The 12,306-nt window shown below is 35.8% G+C and overlaps 1 protein-coding gene across 8 annotated transcripts in view; it reads left to right on the top strand.

The window, feature by feature from the left end:
- USP24 (ubiquitin specific peptidase 24) overlaps positions 1–12,306 on the top strand; it is a 154,449-nt gene that overhangs the window by 59,065 nt on the left and 83,078 nt on the right. For 4 of the 8 annotated variants that reach the window (XR_013520109.1, XM_078331958.1, XM_078331959.1 and 1 more), the window contains exons 8-17: positions 684–749; positions 3,268–3,342; positions 3,914–4,072; positions 5,574–5,688; positions 5,892–5,995; positions 8,176–8,283; positions 8,487–8,582; positions 8,673–8,834; positions 9,033–9,080; positions 10,972–11,031. Coding sequence is in view for 7 of the 8 variants with exons in the window: in XM_078331958.1 (XP_078188084.1) it covers positions 684–749; positions 3,268–3,342; positions 3,914–4,072; positions 5,574–5,688; positions 5,892–5,995; positions 8,176–8,283; positions 8,487–8,582; positions 8,673–8,834; positions 9,033–9,080; positions 10,972–11,031 (993 nt within the window). In the remaining variant the exon portion in view is untranslated. The remainder of the gene's footprint in view (positions 1–683; positions 750–3,267; positions 3,343–3,913; positions 4,073–5,573; positions 5,689–5,891; positions 5,996–8,175; positions 8,284–8,486; positions 8,583–8,672; positions 8,835–9,032; positions 9,081–10,971; positions 11,032–12,306) is intronic. The other 4 variants (XM_078331960.1, XM_054236291.2, XM_035251616.3 and 1 more) reach the window with 1 other exon arrangement.

Here is a 12,306-nt window from a genome sequence, read left to right as displayed (position 1 = left end):
TTTATTCATTCATTCTTTGGTTCATTTCTGTACTGTTGCAACATTGTTTACTGGTAGTGCCACTTCTGCCCAGTATCATTCTTTTCTCATTTTTTTTTTTATTGTTCCCATATTTTTTATCTTCTGGATATAGTCAACCTATCAGGTTCTCTTGCAGAAAATTCCACTGAGATCATGTTTGGAATGGCATTAAATTTATAGGTCAATGTGTGGAGAATTGACATTTTTACAATACTGGTCTTTTCCATTTAGCAACATGATATCTCCCCATTTATTTGCGCTTATTTAATTTAGTTCCATAAAGTTTTATAATTTTCTTCAAGTAAGCCTTCAGTGTTTTCGGTTTAAGGAATATTTCACTCCTTAACTATTCTTTCCTTTTTAAAAAAAAAAATTTAGTGTTCTACAATATAACTTTAAAATCATTTTATCTAATTCTCCAAAGAAGTTTTATTGACATATTCTGATGTAAATTATGTTAAATTTCTATAATCATTTAAATGGATCAACATCTTCATATCAGTTCTTTCTATCCAGGAGTTTCGTTTCTCTAGTCTTTTATTCATGACTTGATCAAATCACGATTTAAATTTTTCTCTGATATGTGAAAAGGGATTTGTTTAATTTTGACAGGAAAAAAAATTCTCTCAAATGTATTTCTAATCTTCACTGTCTTTTTCAAGGCTGTCTCAGCATTGATTCAACCCTTAGGAGTGTGTGCAGAGTACCTCAATTCCTCTGTGGTACAGGTAGGATTAAGCCATTTCACATTACTTCATATGATTGAAGACATGCAAACAGTAATAACTTCCGTTTATCAGGTTATTCAGAATGGTCTTTAATCCAGAGTATCTCCTTTTTTCGCATTAGCTATCCTTTTAATAAAAATGCCATCAGATAATAAAAATTGTTGAATAATTTGAAGTATAGGAGACCTAACATTTGAGAAGGCTGTTTACCTTTTCAGTTTATGATTTTATCAAATATAATTTTTATTTATTTTTCATTTTCTTATCTATAAAGTAGGCAGCATATCCTTATTTGCTTCACAGGATTATTTAAGGATTCAATGCCATTATGTATTAAATCAGATTAGTATTTATGTATTAAATCGGCTAGGCTCACTTACTGGCTCAGTCACTCACTTTTGAATATCAGCTTAACAGCACATCTTGTGTGATTTCCTGCCTCGGTAGGATTGTAAGTCAGCAGATCATAGAACAGTCAAGCTAGGAGCGTTGAGTTTTCTAATACTAAAAGCCTCTTCTACTATCTTGTTTCCTTTTCATTTCAGTTAACAAGTTTTACTGAACAAAATGTCACATTAAAATACTTCTATTTATGTATTTATTTTTATAAATAAGTCAGTGGACCTTGTAACTTTTATAGAGCTTTTAAAAAATCACCATAAGTAGTTTTGAAAGCATAGTATCCTTCGGAGCAGTGTTTTTAAATGCACTGTTCCTTCTTTCGAATGTCACATTTACTTAGGGCCACTTTAATAATGGAGATAGGATTTTTTTTTTTTAGTCAGTTCTGGAAATTTCTGTTGTTTCTTTTTCTTTTTTGTTTTCTTTTTTTCTTTTTTTTTTTGAAACAGTGTCTCACTCTGTCGCCCAGGCCAGAGTGCAGTGGCACAATCTCAGCTCACTACAACCTCTGCCTCCCCAGTTCAAGCGATTCTCCTGCCTCAGCCTCCCAAGTAGCTATGACTACAGGCACAAGCAACCATGCCCAGCTAAATTTTGTATTTTTAGTAGAGATGGGGTTTCACCATGCTAGCCAGGCTAGTCTCAAACTCCTGACCTCGTGATCTGCCTGCCTTGGCCTCCCAAAGTGCTGGGATTACAAGTGTGAGCCACTGTGCCTGGCCAATTTCTGTTGTTTCTAAATGTTAATGTTTTCTTTAGATGTCAAGTTAATACTGCAAGAGTTTTAGGTGACATAGGATGGTTGTTTATATATTTCTTCATTCTGTATATTAAACTCTTTAGAAACAGCTAATGCTCCTTCAGTTTATTAAACATATAAATATAGTCATTAATTTTATAGCTAAAATACTAAGCCATAAAGAGGCAAAGTGATTGGACTTTTTAATATTTTAATAATAAACATTGATAATTTAATATTGAGGGTCAGATTGGGTTTTAAATGCATGCTCTTTACTCATGCCTTGCTCTGTGGAAGAGAATTTAGCATAAATATCCCAGCTGCTAACTAATGTTAAGGTCTTTAGAAATTGTAGATTTTATATATATAAACAGAATGTGCTTTAAAAAGAACAAGAAGTGTATGAATTCCCAACCAAGCACTTCTGTCTTCATCTTTAATTATATCAAACCATCCAAAATTAAATTCATTCAGCAATAAATTCATACCATAATACATGTTACTTACATAACAGTTGACTCTACCACTTGCTACTTGTATATGACTTCAGAAGACTTATTTAACTTGTGTGCCTCAATTTTCTCATTTGTAGAATAGCCATAATAGTAATAGCTATCTCAAAAGGTGCAGTAAGGATAAACAGGGCACAGCACATGCTGAAAAGAATATTGTGATTCTCTTAACCATAACAGCTCTCTCTCGTTCCTGTACAATTGGCATAAGTGTAAATGAAGAAATTCTTCTGGATAAGTGCCTGATGTCATTTTAGCTCATTGCTATTCTTGGCTTTAACAGCCAAATATTGTTTATCTTCTTTCTTCATCAGCTAAGTTTTAAATATTTTCTTACTTATATGGAAGTGGTAATTTAGATGGTAATTTAATAGCTAATATTTTGCCATTCTCACATACTCTTCCGAGTTAGTTATCTGGTTGTGTTACCATTCTGGAGCAGTGTATTGTATGAATTTCATCTGTAGGCCTCATTCACATCAGTAAGCAAAAGTAATTCATATGACAGCGTATTTTTCATGATCTGTATTTATGTTCATTTTAAAAAATTAAACAATATTTATTACAAAAACAATTTATTCTCATGCTTAGTGTTTTAAAAGTTAGACTGTGTATCTTGAGTCACTCTTCAAAATTACCTTTATAAGATACCTTTATAAGATATTAAAGAAGCTGAGGCACCTCAGATTAAGTGGAGTCAGTTAAGGGTTTATTTGGCAGTATTAGATAGTGCTGCTCTGATAAAAAATGTTTATCTTTTCATTGCACCCTCTTCTTTGGAAATTGTAGATGAAGAAGCACTGTCTCTCTCTACTTTGGGGACAGCTTCAAGAGTTGTGAATAACTGTAGCATTTTATGTTGCAGCCCATGCTAGACCCAGTCATTCTTACCACAATCCAGGATGTACGGAGCGTAGAAGAGAAAGACCTCAAAGACAAGGTAAACGCTCTCTCCAGCCAGATAGGCCCTAGTGCCAGTTAGTTCACAGCAGAGCCAGGACTTGGCAGGGTTCACACACCATGCTGTTTGGATTCTGGTCACATGCATTCACATCAAATTAACTTTACATTTTTTTAATTAAAAAGTGCTGTTCCTGAAGCACCAGTGATAGCTGTTACCTCAGTCAGTGGAGTTAATATAGTGTCCTTAGTAAGTGATACTATTCAGAATTTTACTAACATGATTTTGATAGTATCACAATTGGCATAGAGGAAGCTTTAAAAATAATACAGTGTTAAAACTTACCCAGAGTTGTTTAAAGCAATTTTGCCATTTAAATTTAACATGATTTATTTTGTCTACCCTAATTTGTTCACAGGACCATTCCCTTTCCTTTGCTGCTCACCCGTGTGCTAACTTTTGTTTCTAAGCAAAATGAAGTTAATTGGCCTTGTAGAATATCAGATAGTGACAGACTGTTGTTACCCTATATTCTTGTGTATGTTATAAGAATTGGGATCAAAATGTCTTTACAGTTCCTTTTTTGTTTTTTGTTTTTATTAAATAAAAGAGATTGGTTAGCATCCCTGAGCTGTTGTCTGCCATTAAGTTACTTTGCATGCGCTTCCAACCGGATCTGGTGACAATTGTGGATGACCTTCGACTAGACATTCTACTGCGCATGCTGAAATCACCACATTTTAGTGCTAAAATGAATTCTCTCAAAGAAGTAAGTTTTGCATTTGTTTTTATAAGACCCAATGTACAGATACTTAGTTCTACCAAAGGTTGTGCTTGTTAATATAAAAATGTTGGGAAATATGAATGATTTATTATAATCATATAAAAAGATGATTTATATAAAATGTTGTCTTGTATATAATTGTTAGTAAAGGCATCTTCTGTGTTATTTTCAAAATTTACATCTGAAATATTTACAGTATTTAGTGTTTTTGAGAAATTTCCTAGAATATAATCCCTTAGAATATATAGTTTGAGATTGACTTTTGCTCTAAGGGTACAGTTCATTTTGTTTTATTTCAGATGTAAGTTTACTTAAACCAAATCTGATAACAGGGGTGGAGACAAAAACAAAATGACTGCAAGTGTCGGTCGAAGCGAAATGATGGAAATAATTTTCTGTAGCTTCCTGAACTTATCATATCCACAGAAACAGTGCAGTTGGTTTTGGTGTGTGACACATGGAGCCAATGAAGTTCAGTTAAAATTCAGTTATTTTTCCTTCAGTTTTGTATAGTTAGGATTCTTGGTACCAGTGAAAGAAACTCATCTTGAACCATTTTAGGCCAAAAGAGGAGTTTATTGAAAAGAGGCTGGGTTATTTCACATGAATGAAGGATTGAGTAGCCAGACCAAAAAAGGGCGGGCACTTGTGGGCAACAGAACAACTAGAATTTGAGATCCAACCACTGTCAGGACTCTGTCCAAGTTTCATCCCTGCTTGTCTTCGTATCTTGGCCTTGCTCCCTCTCCACCTACGGTTCAGCATTTTTCATACGGTAGAGATCAAGACAATGAATAGATCCCATGTTCCACATCCTGCAGTTCCCATCACCAGTGAGAGACTGACTTTTTCTGTATATGAAGTGTCTTCCTGACACTTGTGTGTACTTTCCACATAGTGCTGTGATTAAGGTTTGGGTTAAATGTTCGTCCCTGAGTAATCAGCAGTGGTCCAGGGAATGAGAGCTATAAGAATGACTCCATGTACGTTTTTTTTTTTTTTTTTGAGATGAGTCTTACTCTGTCATCCAGGCTGGAGTGCAGTGGCACAATCCCTGCTCACTGCAACCTCTACCTCCTGGGTTCAAGCAGTTCTCCTGCCTTAGCCTCCCGAGTAGTTGGGATTACAGGTGCCTACCACCCCGCCTAGCTAACTTTTTGTATTTTTAGTAGAGACGGGGTTTCTCTCTGTTGGCCAGGCTGGTCTCAAACTCCGGGGTTTCTCTATGTAGGCCAGGCTGTTCTCAAACTCCTGACCTCAAGTGGTCCCCACTGTGGCCTCCCGAAGTGCAGGGATTACAGGCATGAGCCACTGTGCCCTGGCCCTCCATGTTCTTTTTAAAGGGACATCACAAATGGTAACTTCTTCTAACCTTTGATACATTTTGGCTAATTATCAAAGTACATTGTAACATTATAAAAATTATGTATATGTGAATATTTGATAATGTATGTTTGATTCAGTCACAATAATCTTGTCTTTTTAGGTAACCAAACTAATAGAAGATAGCACTTTATCCAAATCCGTGAAGAATGCTATAGATACAGACAGATTATTAGATTGGCTAGTTGAAAACTCGGTTCTGTCAATTGCACTGGAAGGTAAGTTGCTTTCAAAAAAATAAAAATTACCTAACATAATTTAAGTAATATATCTTTGTATTAAAACGTATGCAAAGTTGGTGCTTTGACTGTATTACCTTTTAAATGATCTTATAGCAAGTTACTGTTGTTTTAAATTAATATAATTCTATTTAGAGAGTCAGTGTTCACTATATCTGACTTTCTCATGTTTCCTCAATTAGGCAACATAGACCAAGCACAATACTGTGACCGTATAAAGGGAATTATTGAACTCTTGGGCAGTAAATTATCGTTAGAGGAGCTCACTAAAATTTGGAAGATACAGGTAGGTCAAGCAGAATTATTTTTGCCTTTTCTTAATGGTTTTGGACTACAGAAGAGGGAGGGGTGTGGTGAATGAGCAGAGAAATGGAACCTTTATCTTGCTTTAAACAAAGCAGCTGTACCTAATCCACTTTACAGTTTCAGGTTTTTATTAAGATTGTATATTTGAAAACGATTCCACTCACCACAAGAAGTTTCAAACTGCTGATCTAGTCTGGTCTTCTCCTTTTTTAAATTAAAAAATGAAAAGGTTATTTAGCAATTAGTAGCAGAGCTAGGAATAGGTGTGTGTCTTTATCAATCTAGTGGTTTTTTTTATTATATTGTTTATTAATTTTCATTAATATTTTTCCTATTTAGTCCCTATTAAATAAGGATAATAGATAAGTTTGTAGATCTCATCTTACTAGGACTGTCAAGAGGTATGACAGAATTCAACAGTCTTCAGTTTCTTTTTTCTTCACTTTGGTCATAGTCCATTTTGCTGGTTTTCCTAACTTTCCTGGCATTCCTTCCTGTGTCCCCTTTAACTAACTTACTCTCTTCTACTTTGATTTTGTTTTGTTTCATGCCTTAGATCTTAGCCCCTTTCTCACTGCATTAGCTTTCATAAGTCAGTTGCAGGAACTCCTATGACTTTGACTACATTTGTATGCTGTTGACTCTATTAATTATATCTCTAATTCGGATCTCTTCTTGGAGCTCCAGTGCAATATATCTAAATATGTAACACATGTTCACATGTGTAATGCATTGGCATCTCAAATTCATTATTTCCAAACTTAATCATTCTCCAGTCTATTTCATTAATGGTATTATTCTACATCTAGTTGGTAAGCCAGAGAAAAACCTGGAGCACACTTTGACTATATTAAGTTAGTCACTATATCAGTTAGAGTCTAGTCAGGAAGCAGAAACTATGCTGGGTATATCAAACAGAGGGAATTGACTACAAGGGATTGTTTACAAAGGTGTTGCTAGGTAAGGTAGAGGAGCAAAAAAAAAAAAAAAGGAGAATGTTGGAGAAACAAAAAGAATGAAGGGGTATTAAGTTCAAGGAAAAGAAGCTGCTCTTGGAGGTACTTTTACTTTGAGTGCTGGAACTGTCAAAGAGGTGTTCCTGGCACCAAGGTTTCTAGAGTTCCTTGCTGCCACAACCAGCATCTGCATCCACTCTGAGCCTAAGCCACACATACTTCATCCTTCATCCTGCTGCTCACCTCCCAGCACTTCCTCTCATTGGCAGAACGTAACAGGAAGATAGCAGGCAGAGGAGTTGGGAAATGTAGTTGGCAGGCTCCCAGCTCAGCATTGCAGAGCAGACTACAAAAAGTCAGGTGCAGGAATAAAAGAAAACAGTCCCAGGACCCAAAGTATTACTTCCTATGTCTTGACCTTGATGGAATACACTCATATAATTCTGTTTTGCAAGTACAAATTTGGAATCCACAAAAGGTTGAAGATTAGAGACCATGATTTATATATTGTATATTCCTACTACATTCAATCAATGACTCTACGTACCTAGTAGATACTGAGAAAATTCTTAAGGAATTGAATCTAAAAATGTCCTCTTGTCTTTCAAGTCTCTCACATGAACAATGAGGCATGACAGTGACACGATTGAGGTTATAAAGTGAACTTTAACCTTAAGGTTGACAATAGGGTCTGTAGTTCTGCAGCAAAGACTTATTGCCCATGGGATAAATAAACATTAATTGAAATCACATAATATAAGTAAAATGAAAAATAAGGCAGGTAATATGCTCAACTGGAACCTTCAGGATCATTTATAAGATGTCCAAAGTGGGCACATTTGTTTTATAATTCAATCAGTTTAAATCTTTTAGCATTAGAAAATATTTTATTCTCTTATTAGTGAAATATGTCTGATTGAGAACTTGATTCTTGTGGTTTTGCTTTTTGTTTTTTGTTTTTGTTTTACATTGTTCATGTAAAGAATTAATGCTGCTAGGAATTTAAATAAGGCCAGCTGATAACAATTAATTATGGTTGCTTCATATAGTATTGCCAGTATTGTCATGCAGATGGATGCCGATTAGACTACAGTCAGTTTATCTTTGTTATATTTTTGCTTATGCTTCTGTAAATTAACAGGGGACAGACTTAGGTTGTTCCACATTCCAAGAATTAACTTTTTTCCAATGTTTCCTTTTCCAGTCAGGACAATCATCTACTGTGATTGAGAACATTCATACTATTATTGCTGCAGCGGCTGTGAAATTTAATTCAGATCAGCTTAATCATTTGTTTGTTCTCATTCAGAAGGTATGTGTTCAGCCAGACTTGCTTACTTTTAATTTTTCTTAAAATAAGTTCTTTTGAGGTCCTGGAACCCTTCCTCCCCACTCCCGAATTAGCAGTAAATGTACTTTTTTTACGTTGTTACTGTTTTTAGCTCAACTTTAAAGTTTTTGCATATTTTGCCAGTTTGATCGAGAAGCAATTTCTGTGTCTTTTCCATTCTACAGAGCTGGGAGACTGAGAGTGATAGAGTAAGACAGAAGCTATTGAGCCTGATTGGACGAATAGGCCGGGAAGCTCGCTTTGAGACCACTTCTGGAAAGGCAGGAGAATCAAATGGATTTTTCTAGCTACAAATGCTCAAAGCAGCTGTTTGCATATTGGCTGGTTGATCATATGTGATATTATTGTAGGTATTAGACGTACTCTGGGAACTGGCTCACCTTCCAACCCTGCCCAGTAGCCTTATTCAGCAGGCCTTGGAGGAGCACCTGACAATCCTTAGTGATGCGTATGCAGTGAAAGAAGCAGTCAAGAGGAGCTACATCATCAAGTGCATAGAAGATATTAAGAGGGTTGGTTTCAGCTTTGATCTGATTTTGTTGTTAGACCAACAGTATTCCCTGAGTAATTAGAGCCAAATAATTTTCCTCCCCTGTTATATAAATTAAACTAAATGCCCTGTCTAGAAGCTCTTACCTTAAAGTCCAAGATTGGGAAGTTAGTATTGCTTTTACAAAGTCACTTATATTTCTCTTAAAATGAATTTTCAGCCTGGAGAATGGTCAGGTTTGGAAAAAAACAAGAAGGATGGATTCAAGGTAAGAATTTGCAGATGGAACCAACCAAAAGGTATACTAGTTTAATAATTTCTTTTAATAAATTGCATCACAAATAATAGTGTGTTTTAGTGTTTCCTAGAGTAATGTTCATATTCAAGCTTGATGTCTAAATATTTATGACCTATGCTTTATTATTTAAAGCTTGGGTAGTTACTGACTCTTAATGGGAAAAAAATCTAGGGTCACATTCAAAGAGTAATTTTATTATATAATTGTCATAAAATTAAAAGATTTTCAACTTAGTTTTTCTTTTTGAAATTAAATCCAAGGTATGCATAATAAGTACAGTGGATTCTAAATAAATATTATACTTTTTTTCTCCCATTAGGGAGAAATGGAGGAACATTCATAGAATGAGAGAAAGGAAGGAGGTTCAGTCATCGATGGCACATAGTAGTGTTTTGGGTTCTTCAGTTAGACATGTTCCTAGAGTAATTCTGTAGGCAAAGTCATTCAGTGAGTACCTGTTGCTGGGGCTTGATTTTAGAAGGCAGGGTTGGATAGTGACTTCTACAACAGGGACTGGGACTCTAGGTTACTGTGAACTTGTGGACTGTCCTTGGAGGTGGTGGTTAGCAGATTGAGCAGTAATGATTGCAGCTCTCCTGTTGTTCTGGCCCAGAAGCCTCAAGCCTCTCCTCTGAGAGGGCTGATCACAGTGGCCAGCTCATTGGACTGTGCGTCTGTTGTTGCAGCAGCCCCAATTGGAGCAGCATTGTCCTCTCACCTGGGCCCTCAGGGTACTCAGACCAAACTGAAAACCTGGCACTGGGAAGGCTTTCACTTTCTCTGATTTTCATTTTATTATTCACATAAGGAAAGTTTTTGGTAGAATAGCTAGTGGCTTAGTAATTTCACTGGTAAAACATACTTCTTGGCTTTTGTTAAGTATTTCTTTAAAGGAACTTGGATACCACTAACTAATTTTCATTGGTATATTAAGAGACTCTTAGGCTTTTATTTCTTATGTTGTGTTTGATCATAAAGTTTAGTTGGGTGCATTGGTGAACTTTATGTTTTATATTTCTGACACTGAAATGTGACCAAGTGAATTTTCTACATATAACCCAGCTTTAGAGATTTTAAAAGGTATTTGCAAACTAGAGCTGGTAATTCTCAGGTTATGAGGAATTTTTCTCTTAACTCAACAACATTACTTTCTTTTCACTCAAATACAGTTTGAATTTTTCTAGTTTCCTTAGCTCAGTGATACAGATAATTTGGCAGTCTCTCCTTATGATTAAAATTCATTTAGAGTTACTGAAGACGTTTGTAACCTTCAATAGTAATAGTAATAGGAGAAGGGTATCTGTAGAAAAATGGTCTTTTCTTCTCAGCAGTAGACCCATTTCTTTGTATATAAAAGGTCAAAGCTGAATGGACTTTTTCCTCCCTCCAGGGAAACGGCTTTTGAAACCAGAATATTCCTCCTGACCATTATCCCTTCCTTGTTACGAGCATTTCTTAGTTTTTTTAGTCAGTTGCATCACTGCATCTTTATTGCTTCTCTTTGCAGTCACTTCATTCATGTCTGTTGTTTTATAACAAAACTCAAAACTCAAAAAGTAGAAGGAGAATTTTGGGAGTTATTTGTGAGACTTGAATATTCTTTCTTTTTTATTTCCCCACTGCTCCCAATAAAGAAATTCTGGTGTACTGTTATTTCATTCCAAACAATAATATCTTGCCTTTTATGTAGCACTTTTCAGTTTATTTACTAAGTGCTTTCATGGACTTTCACAAAGTACACATTGCTGAAGGGGGGCAGTAGGAAGATCAAAGCCCCCTGGATATGGCTCCAGGCAGGGGGGTGAATTATTTACTTCCACTAAAGGTGTTTTTCTATGCTATGCCCTTTCCTGCCAGGCAGCAAGGTGGGCTGACTGGGGATTATGTCTCCCTGCCAGGCTACACAGAAACTAAGCAAAGGGTAAGACAAGATCACCCACTTCTTAACTCCCCTCCCACCCTCAGCTACCTCTATTCCCCCAACTGATTCCCCCTCCCCCTGCTTTTGACACTCTTAAAATTCCCAAGTTCCACTATTGTGTTCAGAAATTCTGACCTTGATTTCCTAACTTTATTTCTGTAGATTCTGCAGGGTACCCTCGGCTCCCCTGGTCCTCTTTCCTTTGCTACTTCTATACCTTCCACTGTCTACCCCAGTCCTTTCCCTCTTATTTCACTTATGTTTTTCTTCAATTAAAAAGTTTAAATGTACTCATCCAAAAAAAAATTACTGAACCAAAAAAAACCTCATTTTTCCTCAGTTAGTTTTATCTGCGTATTCCTGAAGTCGTTTATCTTCAGGCCACCTACTATAGTGCCTGACAGGCTTTTAGCAAATGTTGGTTCCCTTCCTCTTACCTCATCCCCTTCACCCTATGAGGTTGCCAAAAGACTACCTGAGTCGTCTCTACTGCCAAAACACCTAACAGAAAGTAAAAGTAGCAAGATGTCCTCAGTACAGGTACTTTCACATGATGTGGTTAGAATAGGAGAAAATACTTTTAGAAATCGTCCTCCCAATCAAAAAATTTTGCCTTGGTCCTAGGTAAAAGGATAGATCTGGAAAAGCAAGACAGATGAGGAAGTGGGAATGTTCAACTCTGAGAAGAGAGAACTCAAGAAAATATTAAAAGCTTTCTTTAAATGCGTAGAGCATTGTTACAGAGAAGTTTCGTTCAACTTACTTTTTCTGTCTCCTAAGAAGTTATGCAGAAGCATGTTTCAATGTCAGTGGACTTTATGTGAGAACAGTCTGAAAACAGAACTCAGTTCCTTCTGAGGTTGTGAGTTCCTCATCATTGGAAATACTATACGTCAGTCGCTTTATAAAAAAATGAATAAAGAGAATTTAGGCATAGATTTGCAGGCTAAACCAGTTGACCTCTTAAGGCTTCATCCAGTGTTGAGTCCAATTTAGACATCAAATTAGCTCCTTCTTATGAAACCTCCACTCCATGACATTATCAGATAACTTCATTTTAATTGTTCACTACAATCTTTTGCCCCTTTTATAATTGGAAAAGAGTAATTTAAATTTTTCTTGTAACTTGGCACCATGTCATAGATAAGTTGAAATAAATAACATCTTTCCTGTTTACTAAACTTTAAAAAGGCTATATCAGAAATAATTCTTACATTCTAATTTTATAGACTTTGAATTTTATTGTATAATGATTAACTTCAAAGGATAATTTTC

Source organism: Callithrix jacchus, chromosome 7 (assembly GCF_049354715.1).
Source record: "Callithrix jacchus isolate 240 chromosome 7, calJac240_pri, whole genome shotgun sequence".
Lineage (NCBI taxonomy): Eukaryota > Metazoa > Chordata > Mammalia > Primates > Cebidae > Callithrix > Callithrix jacchus.
Note: the sequence above shows the minus strand (reverse complement) of the source record. Positions and strands in the feature narration are given on the sequence as shown.